We start from the raw sequence: 17,119 nt of genomic DNA, 5'->3' as shown, positions 1-17,119 counted from the left end.
GGTGGCGGGGAGGTTGGTCAGGGATTGGAATGACAATAGATGACCCCAAGAGAGCCTGGGACACCATCCTAAAGGGCTTTGTAAATGTATGGTCACCCAAGTACTCTATCCTACGGCAAAGGGAAACCCCTATTATGTAGTGAGTAGGATCATGGGGGCTGTGGCATGGTCCAAACATTGGGTAATGGCTGCCACAGCTTTTGACTACATGACTTCTTTTTTTTTTTTTTTTTTTTTGTGAGACAGGGTCTCACTCTGTTGCCCAGGCTGGTCTCAAACTCCTGGACTCAAGCAGTTCTCTCACCTTTGGCCTCCCAAAGTGCTGGGATTACAGGTGTAAGCCACTACACCTGGCCCTTTTTTTGGGCTTACACATATTTTATCTATTTATATCAATATTAGCAATACTTTTTTTTTTTTTTCCTCTAGACAGAGTCTCACTCTGTCGTCTAGGCTGGAGTGCAGTGGCATGATCTCGACTCACTGCAATCTCTGCCTCCCAGGTTCAAATGATTCTAGTGCCTCAGCCTCCTGAATAGCTGGGATTACAGATGTGTGCCACCATGCCTGGCTAATTTTTGGATTTTTAATAGAAACAGAGTTACGCCACGTTGGCCAGGCTGGTCTTGAACTCCTGGCCTCAAGTGATCCACCTGCCTTGGCCTCCCAAAGTGCTGGGATTACAGGCGTGAACTACCACGCCCTGCCAATATCAGCAATACTTTATATCTTTTACTTTTGTTTAACATTTAATTTAAAATATTTTGAACATTTACTGTTTACCAGGCACTGTGTTAGCACTGAGGCTACAGAGACAAAAGGAAGTAAGCCCTACCTGATAAAGCAGGTCTCTTCACATCGACGTCCCCTCCCTCCCTCTCTGTGATGTCCCTTTGTCCCCTCCCTCCATCCCTCCCTTCCTCTCTCTTTCCTTCCTCCCCCCACCCTTCTTCCCTCTCTCATTTTACCCTTCTTTCCTTTCCTTCTCTTTCACCCTATGACGATTTTTTTTTTTTAAACGGATCTTGCTCTGTCTCCCAGGTTGGAGTGCAGTGGCACAATCTTGGCTCACTGCAAGCTCCGCCTCCCGGGTTCATGCCATTCTCCTGCCTCAGCCTCCCGAGTGGCTGGGACTACAGGCGCCCGCCACCACACCTGGCTAATTTTTTGTATTTTTAGTAGAGACAGGGTTTCACCGTCTTAGCCAGGATGGTCTTGATCTCCTGACCTCGTGATCCGCCCGCCTTGTTCTCCCAAAGTGCTGGATTACAGGTGTGAGCCACTGTGCCCGGCCGACTGAGGATCTTTTAAACCAAATAAACCAAAGATGTGTCTATTAGAGACAGTGTTTCTTGGCTGCCTATAACGGCAGTCTTGAACTTGGACTATTCAACTCCTGGATCAGCTAGGAGGCTGCAGTGCTTCACTCCAGGATTCCAAACTATGCTGCATACTCTAGTGGCTGCCTGGTCTGAAGATGAGTAATATACTTAAATCAAGAAATCACAGGATTGCAGACTTAATGCAAAGAGATAATACTTTTTCACACTGTTTCTGTAATTCCAGAAAACAATAGACCTCCAGTGGCTGTGGCCGGCCCTGATAAAGAGCTGATCTTCCCAGTGGAAAGTGCTACCCTGGATGGGAGCAGCAGCAGCGATGACCACGGCATTGTCTTCTACCACTGGGAGCACGTCAGGTAGTCTGTCTCGCCACTGAGCTAGGTTCATGCCCATGCTGAATGCTAATATTATCCCTTCTCTGGAGGATCTGTAGTAAACAATCAGCTTGAGCGTTTTGAGGAGTTGGGATTTAAGCACGTTTCTAGAAGTGGCCGGGCGTTATTGATTGAAGAGTACATTAAGTGTGGATGGACATCATTGACAGCGGAGGGAGGTAGAGCTTGGGGCAGTTGAACAGGGCTGTCTTGGTGTGAGGCGAGCTCATGACAGAAGAGGTTCAGGGAAACCTGCGTGTGATCCTGTCTACACTCAACCCATCCTGCAGTGACTGTAGACACCAGAAATGCAGTGTAAGGGGCGACCCATATCATCTAACATTTTCTGAGCTTTACATGCTCTGTCTCATAGAACCCTGTATCAGTTTGTAAGAGATAAATAAGAATATTATTCCTATTTAAAGTTGAAGAAACTGAGGCTTGTAGACACTAATGAGACCACACAGACTAAGGTTGCCCAGATAGTAAGAGAAAGAGCTTGGACCCATACTGAGGTATTTTTGACAAGCCCCGATCTTAATGACTATACTGTGATTTCTCTCCTAGGAGAGGGCTTATCTGGCTTATTCCCTCCTCCTCCATGCTCTCCCTAAAGATAGATGAGGATTTCACCTAATTTTATTCAAAGAAGAAATGGGAGTCGTTTCTAAGGCTCATTTTCCAAGGATAGATCATTTCACTGGCAGCTTGACTTAAAAAAATCGAGAACAAATATTCTCTTCCCAGTAATCCAGCAGACTTTGCCTGAGATAGGTTTTAGCTTGTGACTCTTACACTGAACTAGAGAGTACAGATGAATGGAGTTTTCTTAGAATTCTCTAAATGGTATATGTTATAGCTGGAACAAAACATTTATAAGAGCACAAATCGCATGCCTGTCATATTCAAAACCCCATGCCCCCTCCCTTATGTTAACCACTTCTATGTTTTATAGAGGCCCCAGTGCAGTGGAGATGGAAAATATTGACAAAGCAATAGCCACTGTGACTGGTCTCCAGGTGGGGACCTACCACTTCCGTTTGACAGTGAAAGACCAGCAGGGACTGAGCAGCACGTCCACCCTCACTGTGGCTGTGAAGAAGGGTGAGTGGGTCTGAGGTGGATAGGGCTGGGCCTGCTCTGCTTTTGAGTCTGCAGGACCCTCAGCCAGGCCATGACTATTCAGAGATGTTGGTGTTTGCTTATTTGTTCGCAGCAGATGCCGAACCCTGCCTGGCCGAAAAAAAGCCAACTTTCTTCTATTCATGTTAGCTGTTTCTCAGTCGCCCTCTGCAAGCAGACATTTCCTTTTGTTTGTGGAGCATATCTTCTAATGACTTCACTCTTCTGTGACTACTAGTAATGAAAGACCCACGTCCAAATGACACCATTATGCTTTTTTTCCTTTATTCCTTGGAAATTCAAGAAAAGAGATGTTTTCAAATTCCATATCGTTTCTTAATGTGAAATCTGTGGTCTAGACTAGTGCAATACTGCTTTAGGTACTTGTCTCCTTGTCTGTCTTCCCATTTGACTGTGAACTGCCTGAGTGTCTTTGCTTCAGACATCTCTGTATCCTCAGTATAGCAGAGTGCTAGACTCATGGCAAATCAGAGGTGTTGAATGAATTAGTGAATGGATGATTACAACGTGTTGAAGTGCAGAGGAGTATAAGAGCCTGGCTGGATGGAAAGGTTCAAGCATTGTAGAATGGCAAGAGTGTGGGACGCTGGGAGAGTGGCTGCAGCCTGAGGCACAGGCTCTGCCATGGAGGGTTATATGTGCCACGGGCCATGCCTAGGGGTTTGGACTTTATCCTCTGGGCAGCTGGGAGAGGCTGAAGCAACTTTAACAGCAAAGTGATATAGATTTGGATTTTTCCAAAGATTTTATTGTAGAGATTTTCAACCATGCATAAAAGTAGAGAGAATAGTCTGAACAGGCATCTTGACTTGTTTCTAAGGGGAAATTGGGAGGGATCAGGCTGGGTCCCAGAGCCCCTTCTGGACAAGCAGGATTTGCCTCACAGCAGCCTCATCTCCAAATTGAGGCTGTGTCTTATTATGATCTCCCCACTGTACCCCAGTGTTGTAGTGCTCCCTGGCCCCTCTTTTCTGAAGTTATTACATCAGAAATGGCTTTTACATTGCCTCATTTTTTTATTTTTAAAATAGACACAGGGTCTCACTCTGTTGCTCGGACTGGAGTACTGTGCTGTGATCATAGCTCGTTGCAGCCTCAAACTCCTGATCTCAAGTGATTCTCTCACCTCAGCTTCCTGAGTAGCTGGGTCTACAGGTGTGTGTTACCATGCCCAGCTGATTTTTAATTTTTTTTGTGTATGGAGACGGGTCTTGCTACCCAGGCTGGTCTTGAACTTCTGGCTTCAAGCACTCATCCTGCCTTAGCCTCCCCAAGTGTTGGGATTACAGTTATGAGCCACCATGCCTGGCCATTGCCTCATTTATATTTAACACCTAGTCAGAGAAGTGAGGGCCTAATTATCATTGTTATTATTTCAATTTTTAATTTTTCATAGAGATGAAGACTTGTTGTGTTGCCCCGGCTGGTCTCAAACTCCTGGTCTCAAGTGATTCTCCTGCTTTGGCCTCCTAAAGTGCTGGGATTACAGGTGTGAGCCACTGCACCCAGCCTACTTTTTACTCAATTTTTTTTTCTTTTTTTTGTCTTAGAGAGTCAAGATTTGGCAGTACTTGAAGTGGAAATATTTCTGGCCAGATAGTGTGGATCAGTACAAAATGACCCAAAGTATATTGTAAACCAAAATATTGCCACTTTCAATACCCTAAATGTTGGTAAAATCATTGTTTCTATTTTTCAAGGACAGAAAAAGTATAACAATATTAGAAAAATTCCCAAGGTACAGGTTGCCACCTGCTTTACCTTTTTCATCACAAATTATAGCTAACTAAGTACAAATGGAGCTTTAAGGAAGTCTGTATCTTATATGCATCTGGGAAAAAAATGCCTTTTTGGATATTTTAATTCTACATACTGTATCTGCAAGGTGGAAGAGTTGTGGATGTTTTATGACACACTTATTCTATCACTGGTGTTTTAAATCAATCTCTTTGCTTTCATTTTTGCTATATTTGACTTAGAAAATAATAGTCCTCCCAGAGCCCGGGCTGGTGGCAGACATGTTCTTGTGCTTCCCAATAATTCCATTACTTTGGATGGTTCAAGGTCTACTGATGACCAAGAAATTGTGTCCTATCTGTGGATCCGGGATGGCCAGAGTCCAGCAGCTGGAGTGAGTACTGAGAGAGAATTGCTCCTAGACCACTTATCATTACATCTGCATTAGTCAGCTTGGGCTGCAAACAATATATCACAGTATATTCTAAGGATATAAGTATAAGGAGGCTTAAACAACAGAACTTTATTTTGTCTCCATTATGGAGGCTGGGAAGACTGGCTCAAGTTGCTGGCTAATTCAGTTCCCAGTGAGGTCTTTCTTCCTGGCTTGCAGACAGCTGCCTTCTTACCATGTCCTCCCATATCAGGGGAAGAGACACTCTTGTGTCTCTTCTTATAAGGACAGTAAATCCTATTGGATCAGGGGCCTACCCTTATGACCTCAATTAACCTTAACTACTTCCTTATAGGTCTTATATCTAGATACAGTCGTATGGGGTTAGGGCTTCAACACAGGAGTTTGGGAAGGACACAGTTCGGTCCATGGCAGTGTCTCTATAATGACCTCATCTCTCTTTCCGTGTTCCCTGTAAGGTGCTTATGCTTCTACATTTGAATGTTCTGAAGGCTGGAGGCAGTAGGCTGCTTTGAGATTTAGCCAAAAGCTGAAATCCTTTCTTTTTCCTGAACAGACTTTGGATGGGGCAGGAAACCATAGCTTGGAAGCACTTTGAGGTCAAGTCTTCCAGCAGGATGCTTTTCCATCCTTCGTATTTTGGTCCAAGTGGATTCTTTTCTGTTCCTCATATTGTACCACATGAGTCAATAGATCAGGGATTGCTATTTACGTTTTATAGATGCAGAAGGCAAAATGCAGAGATGAGAAGTGACTTGGCCAAGGTTAACTAATCCATTTCTTTTTTTTTTGAGATGGAGTCTCACTCTATCGCCCAGGCTGTAGTGCAGTGGCGCAATCTCGGCTCACTGCAACCTCCGCTGCCCGAGTTCGAGCTATTCTCCTGCCTCAGCCTCCCGCATAGCTGGGACTACAGGCACGTGCCACCACGTCCAGCTAATTTTTGTAGTTTTAGTAGAGACGGGGTTTCACCATGTTGGCCAGGATGGTCTTGATCTCTTGACCTTGTGATCCGCCCGCTTCGGCCTCCCAAAGTGCTGGGATTACAGGCGTGAGCCACCGCGCCCAGCCTTAACTAATCCATTTTTAATCAAACTAGACACACCTAGGTTTTTAGCTCCTGGCAGGCATTTTACCCCCATTAGATCACTCTGCCTCTTAGGACATAAATGTATGTACGTCTTCATTCCTGCCATTTCTAAGGGCTGGAGAGATACAGATTTACTCTTGGAGATGTACTAAGGAGTGGTCACAGGGAAGGAACTGAAAATGCTTTATACTTTTTTTTTTTGAGTCCGAGTCTCGCTCTGTCACCTAGGCTGGAGTTTAGTGGTGCGATCTCGGCTCACTGCAAGCTCCACCTCCCAGGTTCAAGCCATTCTCCTGCCTCAGCCTCCCGAGTAGCTGGGACTACAGGTGCCCACCACCACGCCCGTCTAATTTTTTTGTATTGTATTTTTAGTAGAGACGGGGTTTCACCTTGTTAGCCAGGATGTTCTCGATCTCCTGACCTCGTGATCCGCCTGCCTCGGCCTCCCAAAGTGGTGGGATTATAGGCGTGAGCCACCACGCCCTGCCAAATGCTTTATATTTTCTAAGCACTTCTAGAATTAACACTATTCAACTAGATGGGGGATTAGCCTCTAAATGTAATAACGATGAGTCTCTGTTCACAGCACATATTCGTTATCACCCCTTCTATTAGCAGGAGTCTGGGAAGTTCTTCTCTCATTCTTTGGAGCTTAGAAGCCCACAGAACAGAGGACGCTACACAGGGTCTTGGGTTATTTCAGGTGAACATGATACATTATGAGGGAATTCAAGATGAGAGTTTTGTAAAGCTATGTTTGAAAATAAGACCCAGAAAACCTGTGCTTTGTTCTCAGCATCCTTGCCCTAATTCAAATGGTCTTTCCCTTTGTTGGAAACAATTAATTATTTGGTAATTCCTGGAAAGTGCTTGGTAAACTCAGTTCAGGAAATACTGTCTGAGGATGTGCCCCCTGGTGCTTTTTGGGGAAGAGATGCTGAGGATTTCTCCAGTCTTTAGCTATCCCGCCAGCCTCATTCCCCTGCAGCCTCCCTCTTAAAGTCACACCTGTGTTAAAAAGATGGGACACTGAGGTTTAGGATCAACAGAAGCCCAGAAATTGGGACCCGAGGATTGACAGCTGCCCTGTGATCCGTGTTCTTTCGCAGGATGTCATCGATGGTTCTGACCACGGTGCGGCTCTGCAGCTTACGAATCTGGTGGAGGGGGTGTACACTTTCCACTTGCGAGTCACCGACAGTCAGGGGGCCTCGGACACAGACACTGCCACTGTGGAAGTGCAGCCAGGTGAGTTCCTGGGCTCTGGAGCTGGCCATGCCGGCTCTGGCTGGTCAGCCTTTGGGGTCTTTACGCTGACAGATGTGACTGGTGTAGGAGGCCTCCTGTGGCTGGCTCCAGCTCTTGGCTGGACCCACTTTGAGGATGTCTCTTACACCTTGTTGTGTATCCCCAGATAGATCCAGCCTCATCAGTCTTTAAAAGAGAATGTTATCTGGCAACTAGATTTTCTTTTCACGTTTGTTTTCCTGCCAGAAGACAAAGACTTAATGTGAAGTGGACACAAGGGCCTCATACCAGGGCACAGAGGGAGGCAGCTCCAGTGAAGTGGCTGTAATGACCTCAGCATAAACTGGACTGGGAAGTGCCCATGGCACTTGGAAGCAAAATTCTCTTTCTGGTCCTGGGAAAATGTGGAAGAGGCTGAAATTTTCAGCTAGCCCAGAGGCTAATTAGGTACACCCGATTATCTTCTGGAAAAAAAATTATAAACAACAAACTGTGATAAAAGAAGGGAAAGTACTCCCAGATAGGGGCCTTTGTGATGTTTGAAAGAATTTACCTGAGTGCTACAACTCAAATGTAGAAATGGCATAGGAGTAACTTTGAGCTCCTATAGAAACCTCGCTCCTTATACTCTAAAGCCTGTGCAAATGTCCAAGTGCAAGTCCTGTATCTTCTCTTTCCCCAGACCCTAGGAAGAGTGGCCTGGTGGAGCTGACCCTGCAGGTTGGTGTTGGGCAGCTGACAGAGCAGCGGAAGGACACCCTTGTGAGGCAGCTGGCTGTGCTGCTGAATGTGCTGGACTCGGACATTAAGGTCCAGAAGATTCGGGCCCACTCGGATCTCAGGTAGGAGCTGCACACCCAAGGCGGGGCCTTGGCCGTACAAAATTCCAGCTCTTACCTCATCCCAGTCTAGTAGAAAACTGTTCATTCCTCTGCTTCTTTTGTATTTTTGACACACTTTTATCCCATTCATATACTTTTTTTCTCAAAGGGCAGTAGTATGGCCAACATCATGCTAGGTCCTTCCTAAAATTCTCAGTAAATGTTTGCTGATTGGGAATGTTCTGAGTGAAGGAGGTGCTGGGGAACAGCAGGGGAGATGGTTGTTAGCTCTGGTGTCTTCAGAGCTGGGCAAGGGGTCTGGGGCATGTGAAGAGGATGTCTCACAGCTGGGCTGCATCCCTGCCCCACGTTCATGGGGACTGAGGCTTCTCTCAATGTGAAAGGATCACTGATTACCATTTGCCATCTCCTGGGAGTATATGAGGCTGAAACTCTGGCCTTTATTTTTCATGACATCTTTGTATTTGAGTTTTATTTATTTAACCTATTTCTTATTTTATTTTATTTTTATTTTTTGAGACAGGGTCTCACTCTGTTGCCTAGGCTAAAGTGCAGTGGCATGGTCTCAGCTTATTGTAACCTCCGCCTTTCAGATTCAAGTGATTCTCCTGCCTCAGCCACCTGAGTAGCTGGGACTACTGGTGCCCCCACTATACCCGGCTAATTTCTGTATTTTCAGTAGAGGCAGGGTTTCATCTTGTTGACCAGGCTGGTCTCAAACTCCTGACCTCAAGTGATTCGCCCACTTAGGCCTCCCAGGTTGCTGGGATTATAAGTGTGAGCAACCATGCCTGGCTGAGTTTTACTTTTAAAGTCTTATCTAGCTCAGGGTGGAGTGGGAGGAGGGAGAAAAAGAATATGGGAATGAAAGCCCACTATTCACAGTAACTCCATTTGCCTAGCTATTGTCAGCTCTTCCACTTTGGTTAGTTTTCCAGAGAACTGAAGTTCACTTAGAAAAACACCAAATTTAAACATGTTCTAATTATTTTCTAAGGAACTCTTTCTAAAATGGATCATATATTTCCCTCGTAAAATATCAAATACTGAATCAAAGACATGTCTGAAAATCAACAAAACCAAAAGTTGTTTCTTGGACAGATCAGCAAAATTGATAAATCCTTAGCTAGATTGACTAAGAAAAAATAGAGAAGACTCATATTACTAAAATTAGGCATGAAATAAGGCACATTACTACTGACTTTATAGAAATAAAAAGGGCTGGATGCAGTGGCTCATATCTGTAATCCCAACACTTTGGGAGGCCAAGGCAGGCAGATCGCTTGAACCCAGGAGTTCGAGACCAACCTGGGCAATGGCGAAATGCTATCTTCACAAAAAACTTGCCAGGTGGCCAGGTGCACTGGCTCACGCCTGTAATCCCAGCACTTTGGGAGGCCGAGGTGGGCAGATCCCTTGAGGTCAGGAGTTCAAGACCAGCCTGGCCAACATGGCGAAACCTCGTCTCTACTAAAAATACAAAAATTAGCTGGGTGTGGTGGCAGGTACCTGTAATTCCAGCTACTCAAGAGGCTGAGGCAGGAGAATTGCTTGAACCTAGGAGGCGGAGGTTGCAGTGAGCTATCGTGCCAATGCACTTCAGCCTGGGTGACAGAGCGAGACTCCATCTTAAAAAAAAAAAAAATTAGGCATGGTGGCACACGCCCATGGTCCCAGCTACCCAGGAGGCTGAGGTGAGAGGATCACTTGGGAGGTTGAGGCTGCTGTGAGCCATGTTGACACCATTGCATTCCAGCCTGGACAACAGAATGAGACTCAGTCTCCAAAAAATGTGGGTGGGGGAGGATTATAAGAGAATATTATGGATCATTGTATGTCAACACATTAGATAACCTAGATTAAGTGGACAAATTCCTAAACAGACATAAATTACAAAAACTCACTTGAGAAGAACTTAAAAATCTAAATAGACCTATAACAAATAAAGAGATTGAATTAGTAATGTTAAAACTTTCCACAAAACTCAAGACCAGATGGCTTCACTGATTAATTCTGCAAAATGTTTAAAGAATTAACAGTCCTTCACAAACTTCCAAAAAATAGAAGAGGAGGGAACATTTCCCAACTCATTCAGTGAGACCAGTTTTACCTTGACACTAAAATCAGACAAAGACATCACAAGAAATGAGAACTACAGACCAATATCCCTTGTGAATATAGAAGCAGAAATCTACAACAAAATACTATCAAACTGAATCCAGCAACTTATTACAAGGTTTATAGACCATTAACCAAGTGGGATTTATCCCAGGAATGCAAGTGTGGTTCAACATATAAAAATCAATAAATGTAATAAACCACATTAATAAGATAAAGGACAAAACTGCAGGATCATCTCAATAGGCATAGAAAAAGCATTTGACAAAATCCAACACCCTTTCATGATGAAACACTTGCCGTGGGTTGAATTATATCCACCCCCTGCCCCCCACCAAAATATAGTCAAGCCCTAACCTCTGGTACCTATGAATGTCACCTTACTTAGAAATAGGCTCATTACAGATGTAATTAGTTAAGAAGTTATACTGGAGTAGGGTGGGCTTTTAAATCAATATGACTGGTGTTCTTCTAAGAAGAGGACAAGAGACACAGAGAGAGGCACACAGGAAGAACACCATGTAATGACCGAGGCAGGGACTGGAGAGATTCTTCCACAAGCCAAGGAATACCAAGGATGGCTGGCAGCACCAGAACTAACAGAACACTTTGATTTTGGACTTCTAGCCTCCAGAACTGTGAGAAGAGGTTTCTGTTGTTTTAAGCCACTTCGTGGGATGTGTTTTACAGCAACCCTAGGGGATGAATACAGATTGGAGTAGCTATTTCTCCAAAGAAGATATACAGATGGCCTAATAAGCACATGAAAAGGTGCTCACCATTAGCCACCAGGGAAATGCCAACCAAAACCATGTTGAAATATCACTTCACACCTGCTAGGATGGCTAGAATCCAAGACAGACCATAGCAAGTGCTGGCGAGCCTGTGGAGAAACTGGAACATTTATACATTGCTAGTGGGGATGTAAAATGGTACAGCCACTGTGGAATAGTTTGGCAGTTCCTCAATATGCTAAGCATACAGCTACCATATAACCCATTAATTCCGCTCCTAGGTATATACTCAATAAAAATGAAAAACTTATGTCTACACAGAAACTTGTATATGAATGTTCATAGCACAAATTCATAATAGCCAAAATGTGGAAGCAACTCAAATGTCCACCAACTGATGAGTGGATACAAAATGTGATATATTCATACAACAGAATATCATTTGGCAATAAAAAGGAATAAAGTATTGATGTGTGCTACCACATGGATGAACTTTGAAAACATGATGGTAAGTGAAAGAAGCCACACACAGAAGGTCTCATATTGTATGATTCCATCTACCTGAAGTGTCCAGAAGAGGCAAATCCATAGAGACCAAAAGCAGATTAGTGGTTGCCAGGGAGTGTGGAGAGGAGGTGCTAATGAGTGTGGATTGTCCTTCTGGGGTGATGAAGATGTTTTGAAATTTGATAGTGGTGATGGTTGTGCAACTTTGTGAATATACTAAAAGCCATTCCATTTACACTTTAGAAGCATGAATTTTATGATATGTAAGTTATATTTCAATCAAAAAAGGTAAAAAGAAAGACATGTCTGCAAGTTATTTTGTGTATATTTGTCTTTTTGCACACATATATACATTGCTCCTTTTTTTTTTTTTACTATTATGGATTTATTGCAAAGAATATATTAAAGGATACAAATGAACAGCCAGATGAAAAGGTACATAGGGCAAGATCTAGAAGCGTCCTGTGCATGGGAGCTTCCATCCCCATGGATGTAACACTTCATACATCCCAGCACATAGATGCATTCTTGTTCACTAACCTGATAGCTCTCCAGACCCATTTGGTTAGGATTTTCAAAAACTGATACATAATTTACACATTGCTTCTTTTATCTGAAGATCTGTCTGTCTTTGATCAGCTGTACGTTGAGACTGAAGAGGCTTTGTGAATAGAAACAGATCAATTCCTTGGCTCACAGATATGCCCCTGTCCTTGGCAAGCCACAGAGCTGTAGCCGTCTACCTCCCCAGTTTCACAGGTCAGATGCTGTGGTGAGCGTGTCATGGTAGTCACCGTCTGACCATGTGGCTGTCCTCTCTCATTGTCTCCTCCGCAGCACCGTGATTGTGTTTTATGTACAGAGCGGTCCACCTTTCAAGGTTCTCAAAGCTGCTGAAGTGGCCCGAAATCTGCACATGCGGCTCTCAAAGGAGAAGGCTGACTTCTTGCTTTTCAAGGTCTTGAGGGTTGATACAGCAGGTAGGTCCCCTATGGAATATTCTAAAACAATCAGACTTGCCAATCATGGATAAGTTTGACAAACACAGAAGAGGAGTGACATGTGAACATTTTCACTTTAGCATCCAGGGACTTGTTTACATTTATTTCTCCAATAGAGTTTCCTGCAGCATGCATTTGCCAACTACTCTTGGTCTTGGAAGAAAAATGGAAAACAATAGTAATTATGGGTCTAAAATTAAGATTATACTCACAACGTAATGGCTATTGGCAGAAAGAACAGTGTTAAAGACAAATAAGTGTTACTGGCTGCAAAAGCCATGTTTATATAATTTGTTTCCCTTGGACATCATGCCTTAGGTTGTGATGATAATGTCATGTAGCTCCTTGAAAATTTAAGACAGCTCGCAAATGCCTTCTCCAGGTGTGCCTCTTTTCTTAGCTCCATGCTCACCACCCCTTCCAGGGTACTCAAATGATTCATAGTCCCATTGTTTCTATCTTCATTTCATGAGTAACATGAATCTCTTGTTATGTTGAAGTGGTTATTTCAGTAGACTCCAGGGAAATGAGAGTTACAAGGGACATGATAATGTTTGGGCAGTAAAATTTAATTTGTTTCAGATATCTGTCTATATATCTATCTATCTGTCTATCTATGTAGATATATATATATCCATCTACAATTGAGTTTCTCAATTATAATATGGAGTAACTTAATTTTTAATAACTCCTTTTTTCTTTTCTTTTTTTTTGGTATTTTTAGTAGAGATGGCCTTAGTCATCATGGCTTAGTAGAGCCTTAGCCATGTTGGCCAGGCTGGTCTCAAACTCCTGGCCACAAGTGATCCACCCACCTCAGCTTCCCAAAGTGCTGAGCCACCACACCCAGCCAATAACTCTTTTTTTTTCTAGCTACAAAAATAATATTTATTTATTGTACAAAATTTAGAATATCCAGAGAGGCACAAAGAGGAAGATAATTCTCTAAATTCTAGGTCCAGAATTCTCACCATCCAAAGAAAATTTTTGTTAATACTCTGATATATGTTTTTCCAGTTCCCCCATCTCTACAATCAGGATGACATGATATATATTTTTAATCTGATTTTTAACTTCAAATCGTATTATGAGCCAGGAACAGTAGCACATGCCTGTAATCCCAGCTACTCCAGAGGCTGAGGAGGGAGGATGTCTTGAGGCTAGGAGTTTGAGACCAGCCACAGCAACATAGCAACAAGACCTTGTCTCTTAAAAAAAAAAAAAGTATACTATGATTATGTTCCCCAATCCTTTAAAATTTCTCTTCAATAAAATTTTTATGGCCACATAGTATTCTACCCTGGATATGCTCCATAATTATGCAACCCGTTTCTTATTCATGGGTTTTAGGGTTGGTTTTAAAGATAATGCTATAATGTAGATAAATCTTTGGGCATGTCCTCAATAATTGCCATTGCACTCCAGATAAATACTTAGAATTATTTTCTTAGGCCAGACAATGTTATGTTTTTTCTACTTTTTTGAGTCTAGCTCTGTCCTTCTGTTGCCCCGGCTGCAGTGCAGCGGTGTGATCTCGGCTCACTGCAACCTCTGCCTCCTGGGTTCAAGTGATTCTCGTGCCTCAGTCTCCTGAGTAGCTGGCATTACAGGCGCACACCATCACGACCAGCTAATTTATTGTATTTTTAGTAGAGGTGGGGTTTCGCTGTGTTGGCCAGGCTGGTCTCAAACTCCTGGCCTCAAGTGATCCACTCACCTCGGCTTCCCAAAGTGCCGGGATTAGAGGCGTGAGCCACCGCGCCCAGCCAGTAAACTTTTTTTTTTTTTTTTTTTTTGAGACAAAGTCTTGCTCTGTCACCAGGCTGGAGTGCAGTGGCATGATCTCGGCTCACTGCAACCTCCAACTCCCTGGTTCAAGTGATTCTCCTGCCTCAGCCTCCTGAGTAGCTGGGACTACAGGCATGTGCCACCATGCCCAGCTAATTTTTGTATTTTCAGTAGAGATGGGGTTTCACCATGTTGGTCAGGATGGTCTGGATCTCCTGACCTTGTGATCTGCCCACCTCGGCCTCCCAATATTTTTAAGGCTTTTGCTGCGTGATGTGGACTGGCTTTTTCTGCCATTTGCTTTCTGATGAGATTGTCAGTGATGAGAGACTATCTCCAGAACCCCTGTCCACACTGTAAGAGGCTCTTAATTCAACAAGATGCTTTTATTTGGGACCTATGCTACTGAAGATACAAAAGAAGCTGAATCCAGGGATTCCCTTTTCTGCATGCTGACCTCAGCCCTACACACCTCTTTGCAGGTTGCCTTCTAAAGTGTTCTGGCCATGGTCACTGCGACCCCCTCACAAAGCGCTGCATTTGCTCTCAGTTATGGATGGAGAACCTTATACAGCGTTATATCTGGGATGGAGAGAGCAACTGTGGTGAGTTCTGGTATAGAGGAGGCTTTGGGTGAGGAGCCTTAAGGCAGCTCATTCTCAGGTATCAGAAATATCTGCCTAGTATTCGAGGCCAACCTGGGCAACATAGTGAGACTTCACCTTTACAAAAAAATAACAAAATAAGCCAGGCATGGTGATGCACGCCTGTAGTCTCTGCTACTCAGGAGGCTGAGTGGGAGGATTGCTTGAGAGGAGGTCCCAACCAGCTTGGACAACATAGTATGACCCTGTCTTAAAAAATTAACTGAGTGTGGTTGCATGTGCCTGTAGTCCCAGCTACTCAGGAGGATGAGCTGGGACAATTGCTTCAGCCTAGGAAGTTGAGTCTGCAGTGAGTGGACAGAGTGAGACCCTGTCTCAAAAAAAATGGAAGAAAGGAAGGAAGGAGGGGAGAGGAGGGCAGAGGAGGGGAGGGGAGGGAAGGGAGGGAAAGAGGGAAAGAAAAGAGAAAAGATAGAAAAAGAGAACTATCTGCCTAGGTCTGCAGTTATAAACATTCAGTGCTTTTCTCACCTGAAGCCAAGTGAACCAGCTCACTTGGTAGTAAGTTAAGACCCTTCTTACAATCTACTTTGTGGGGTGTGTTTAGGCTTTTACATAAAACTTCCTAATGAGAAAATTCCCTTTGGCAGAGCAGAATTGGCTCACTATTGCTGGCATTTCTAAGAAAGAATTGCTTGGGCCACGGGCTGCATTTCCAGGTTACACCTGCCTTGGCTTAGGCTCAGTGTGATTTTCTGGTGAAGTGGCCCCTGGTATGGATCTTCTAGAATCAGGTAAAGAAGAGAATTTGGCCCACTCTTCCAGCTCTTCACACAGGCAGGCACCAAAAACTGGAGCCACAGCAGGGCAAGCTGGTGCCCCTTCTGGGGAGAAAACTATATTTTAATGGCAGTCTACTAAGTAAATTTGTTGTTTGGGGAACCAGATGGACATAATTGGCACCAAGGATAGTAAGAGCTGACTGCCAAAGTATATTCCCATTTAATACTATATAAAAATCAGAAAATAGCCAGCCCTTGGATCATTATTCCAATGAAATTATATAACATTTAATAAAGTTAAACCTTTTTTTTTTTTTTTTGAGATGGAGTCTTGCTCCGTCACCCAGGCTGGAGTGCAATAGCGCAATCTCAGCTCACTGCAACCTCTGCCTCCTGGGTTCAAGCAATTCTCCTGCCTCAGCCTCCCAAGTAGCTGGTATTACAGGTGTGTGCCATCATGTCCAGCTAATTTTTGTATTTTTAGTAGACACGGGGTTTTGCCATGTTGGCCAGGCTGGTCTCAAACTCCTGACCTCAAGTCATCTGCCCCGCTCGGCCTCCCAAAGTGTTGGGATTACAGGCGTGAGCCACCGCACCCTGCCTAATAGAGTTAAACTTTGCTCCCTAGTAGATTTAAACTGGGCTTCTCTGTCTCTGAATTACTGTTGAAAGCTTTTCACGTTAGATTTCTGTAAGGATGTGGAAGGAATGAGGGTCAAGTAGTTTCTGAATTGCTCTCTGGCCGTGAAAAATGTCTTCATGCCATAAACAGCCATATAGATGCTTTATTAAAACCAAGCCAGAACTTTCAGGGGTAGGGGTTGTGATTTTTGGCATTCTGGAATGAATATTTTGATGTGGTATACATGTGTGTTTATATAAGAGGCATTACTATGTAATTGACTAATTTTAGTTATTTCAGATTATTCTGTTCCCAAGTTCGCATGAAATATGTGCTTTGTGAGGCCCTGAAACCCAATAGATAAAAACAGGGCAGTTTTAGTTTTACAGTTCTTGATTTATCTGTATTTTACCTTGCTCTGCTCTGCTACCAGTCTGATGTTATCAACTCCACAGGTGGCCTTTCCTTGTAGGGATTCAGAAATATTTGTTATGAATCATCAAAATAAAGTTGTTCTACAAATAGCCTATAACTATGTCCACTTTGGTTTTCTTGTGTTTCAGAGTGGAGTATATTCTATGTGACAGTGTTGGCTTTTACTCTTATTGTGCTAACAGGAGGTTTCACTTGGCTTTGCATCTGCTGCTGCAAAAGGTACCTAGAGTGCTTATTCCTGGGAAATAGAGACCCTACACTAAGTGTGTTTTGACAGCTTAGGAATTGTTTACTTGGGCTTGTTAAACCACTAAGCTGTTTATTATAGTAATGCA

At 43.6% G+C, this 17,119-nt stretch overlaps 1 protein-coding gene across 6 annotated transcripts in view; it reads left to right on the top strand.

Moving 5' to 3' along the window:
• The window catches only part of KIAA0319 (KIAA0319 ortholog), a 105,757-nt gene that overhangs the window by 74,932 nt on the left and 13,706 nt on the right, over positions 1 to 17,119 (top strand). For 2 of the 6 annotated variants that reach the window (XM_063707367.1, XM_055390356.2), the window contains exons 12-19: positions 1,567 to 1,699; positions 2,673 to 2,821; positions 4,840 to 4,991; positions 7,212 to 7,350; positions 8,033 to 8,192; positions 12,389 to 12,531; positions 14,823 to 14,945; positions 16,913 to 17,003. In XM_063707367.1, coding sequence (XP_063563437.1) covers positions 1,567 to 1,699; positions 2,673 to 2,821; positions 4,840 to 4,991; positions 7,212 to 7,350; positions 8,033 to 8,192; positions 12,389 to 12,531; positions 14,823 to 14,945; positions 16,913 to 17,003 — 1,090 coding nt within the window. The remainder of the gene's footprint in view (positions 1 to 1,566; positions 1,700 to 2,672; positions 2,822 to 4,839; positions 4,992 to 7,211; positions 7,351 to 8,032; positions 8,193 to 12,388; positions 12,532 to 14,822; positions 14,946 to 16,912; positions 17,004 to 17,119) is intronic. The other 4 variants (XM_063707368.1, XM_055390364.1, XM_055390361.2 and 1 more) reach the window with 3 other exon arrangements.

Source organism: Gorilla gorilla, chromosome 5 (assembly GCF_029281585.2).
Source record: "Gorilla gorilla gorilla isolate KB3781 chromosome 5, NHGRI_mGorGor1-v2.1_pri, whole genome shotgun sequence".
Lineage (NCBI taxonomy): Eukaryota > Metazoa > Chordata > Mammalia > Primates > Hominidae > Gorilla > Gorilla gorilla.
This window is presented reverse-complemented; position numbering and strand designations above follow the sequence as displayed.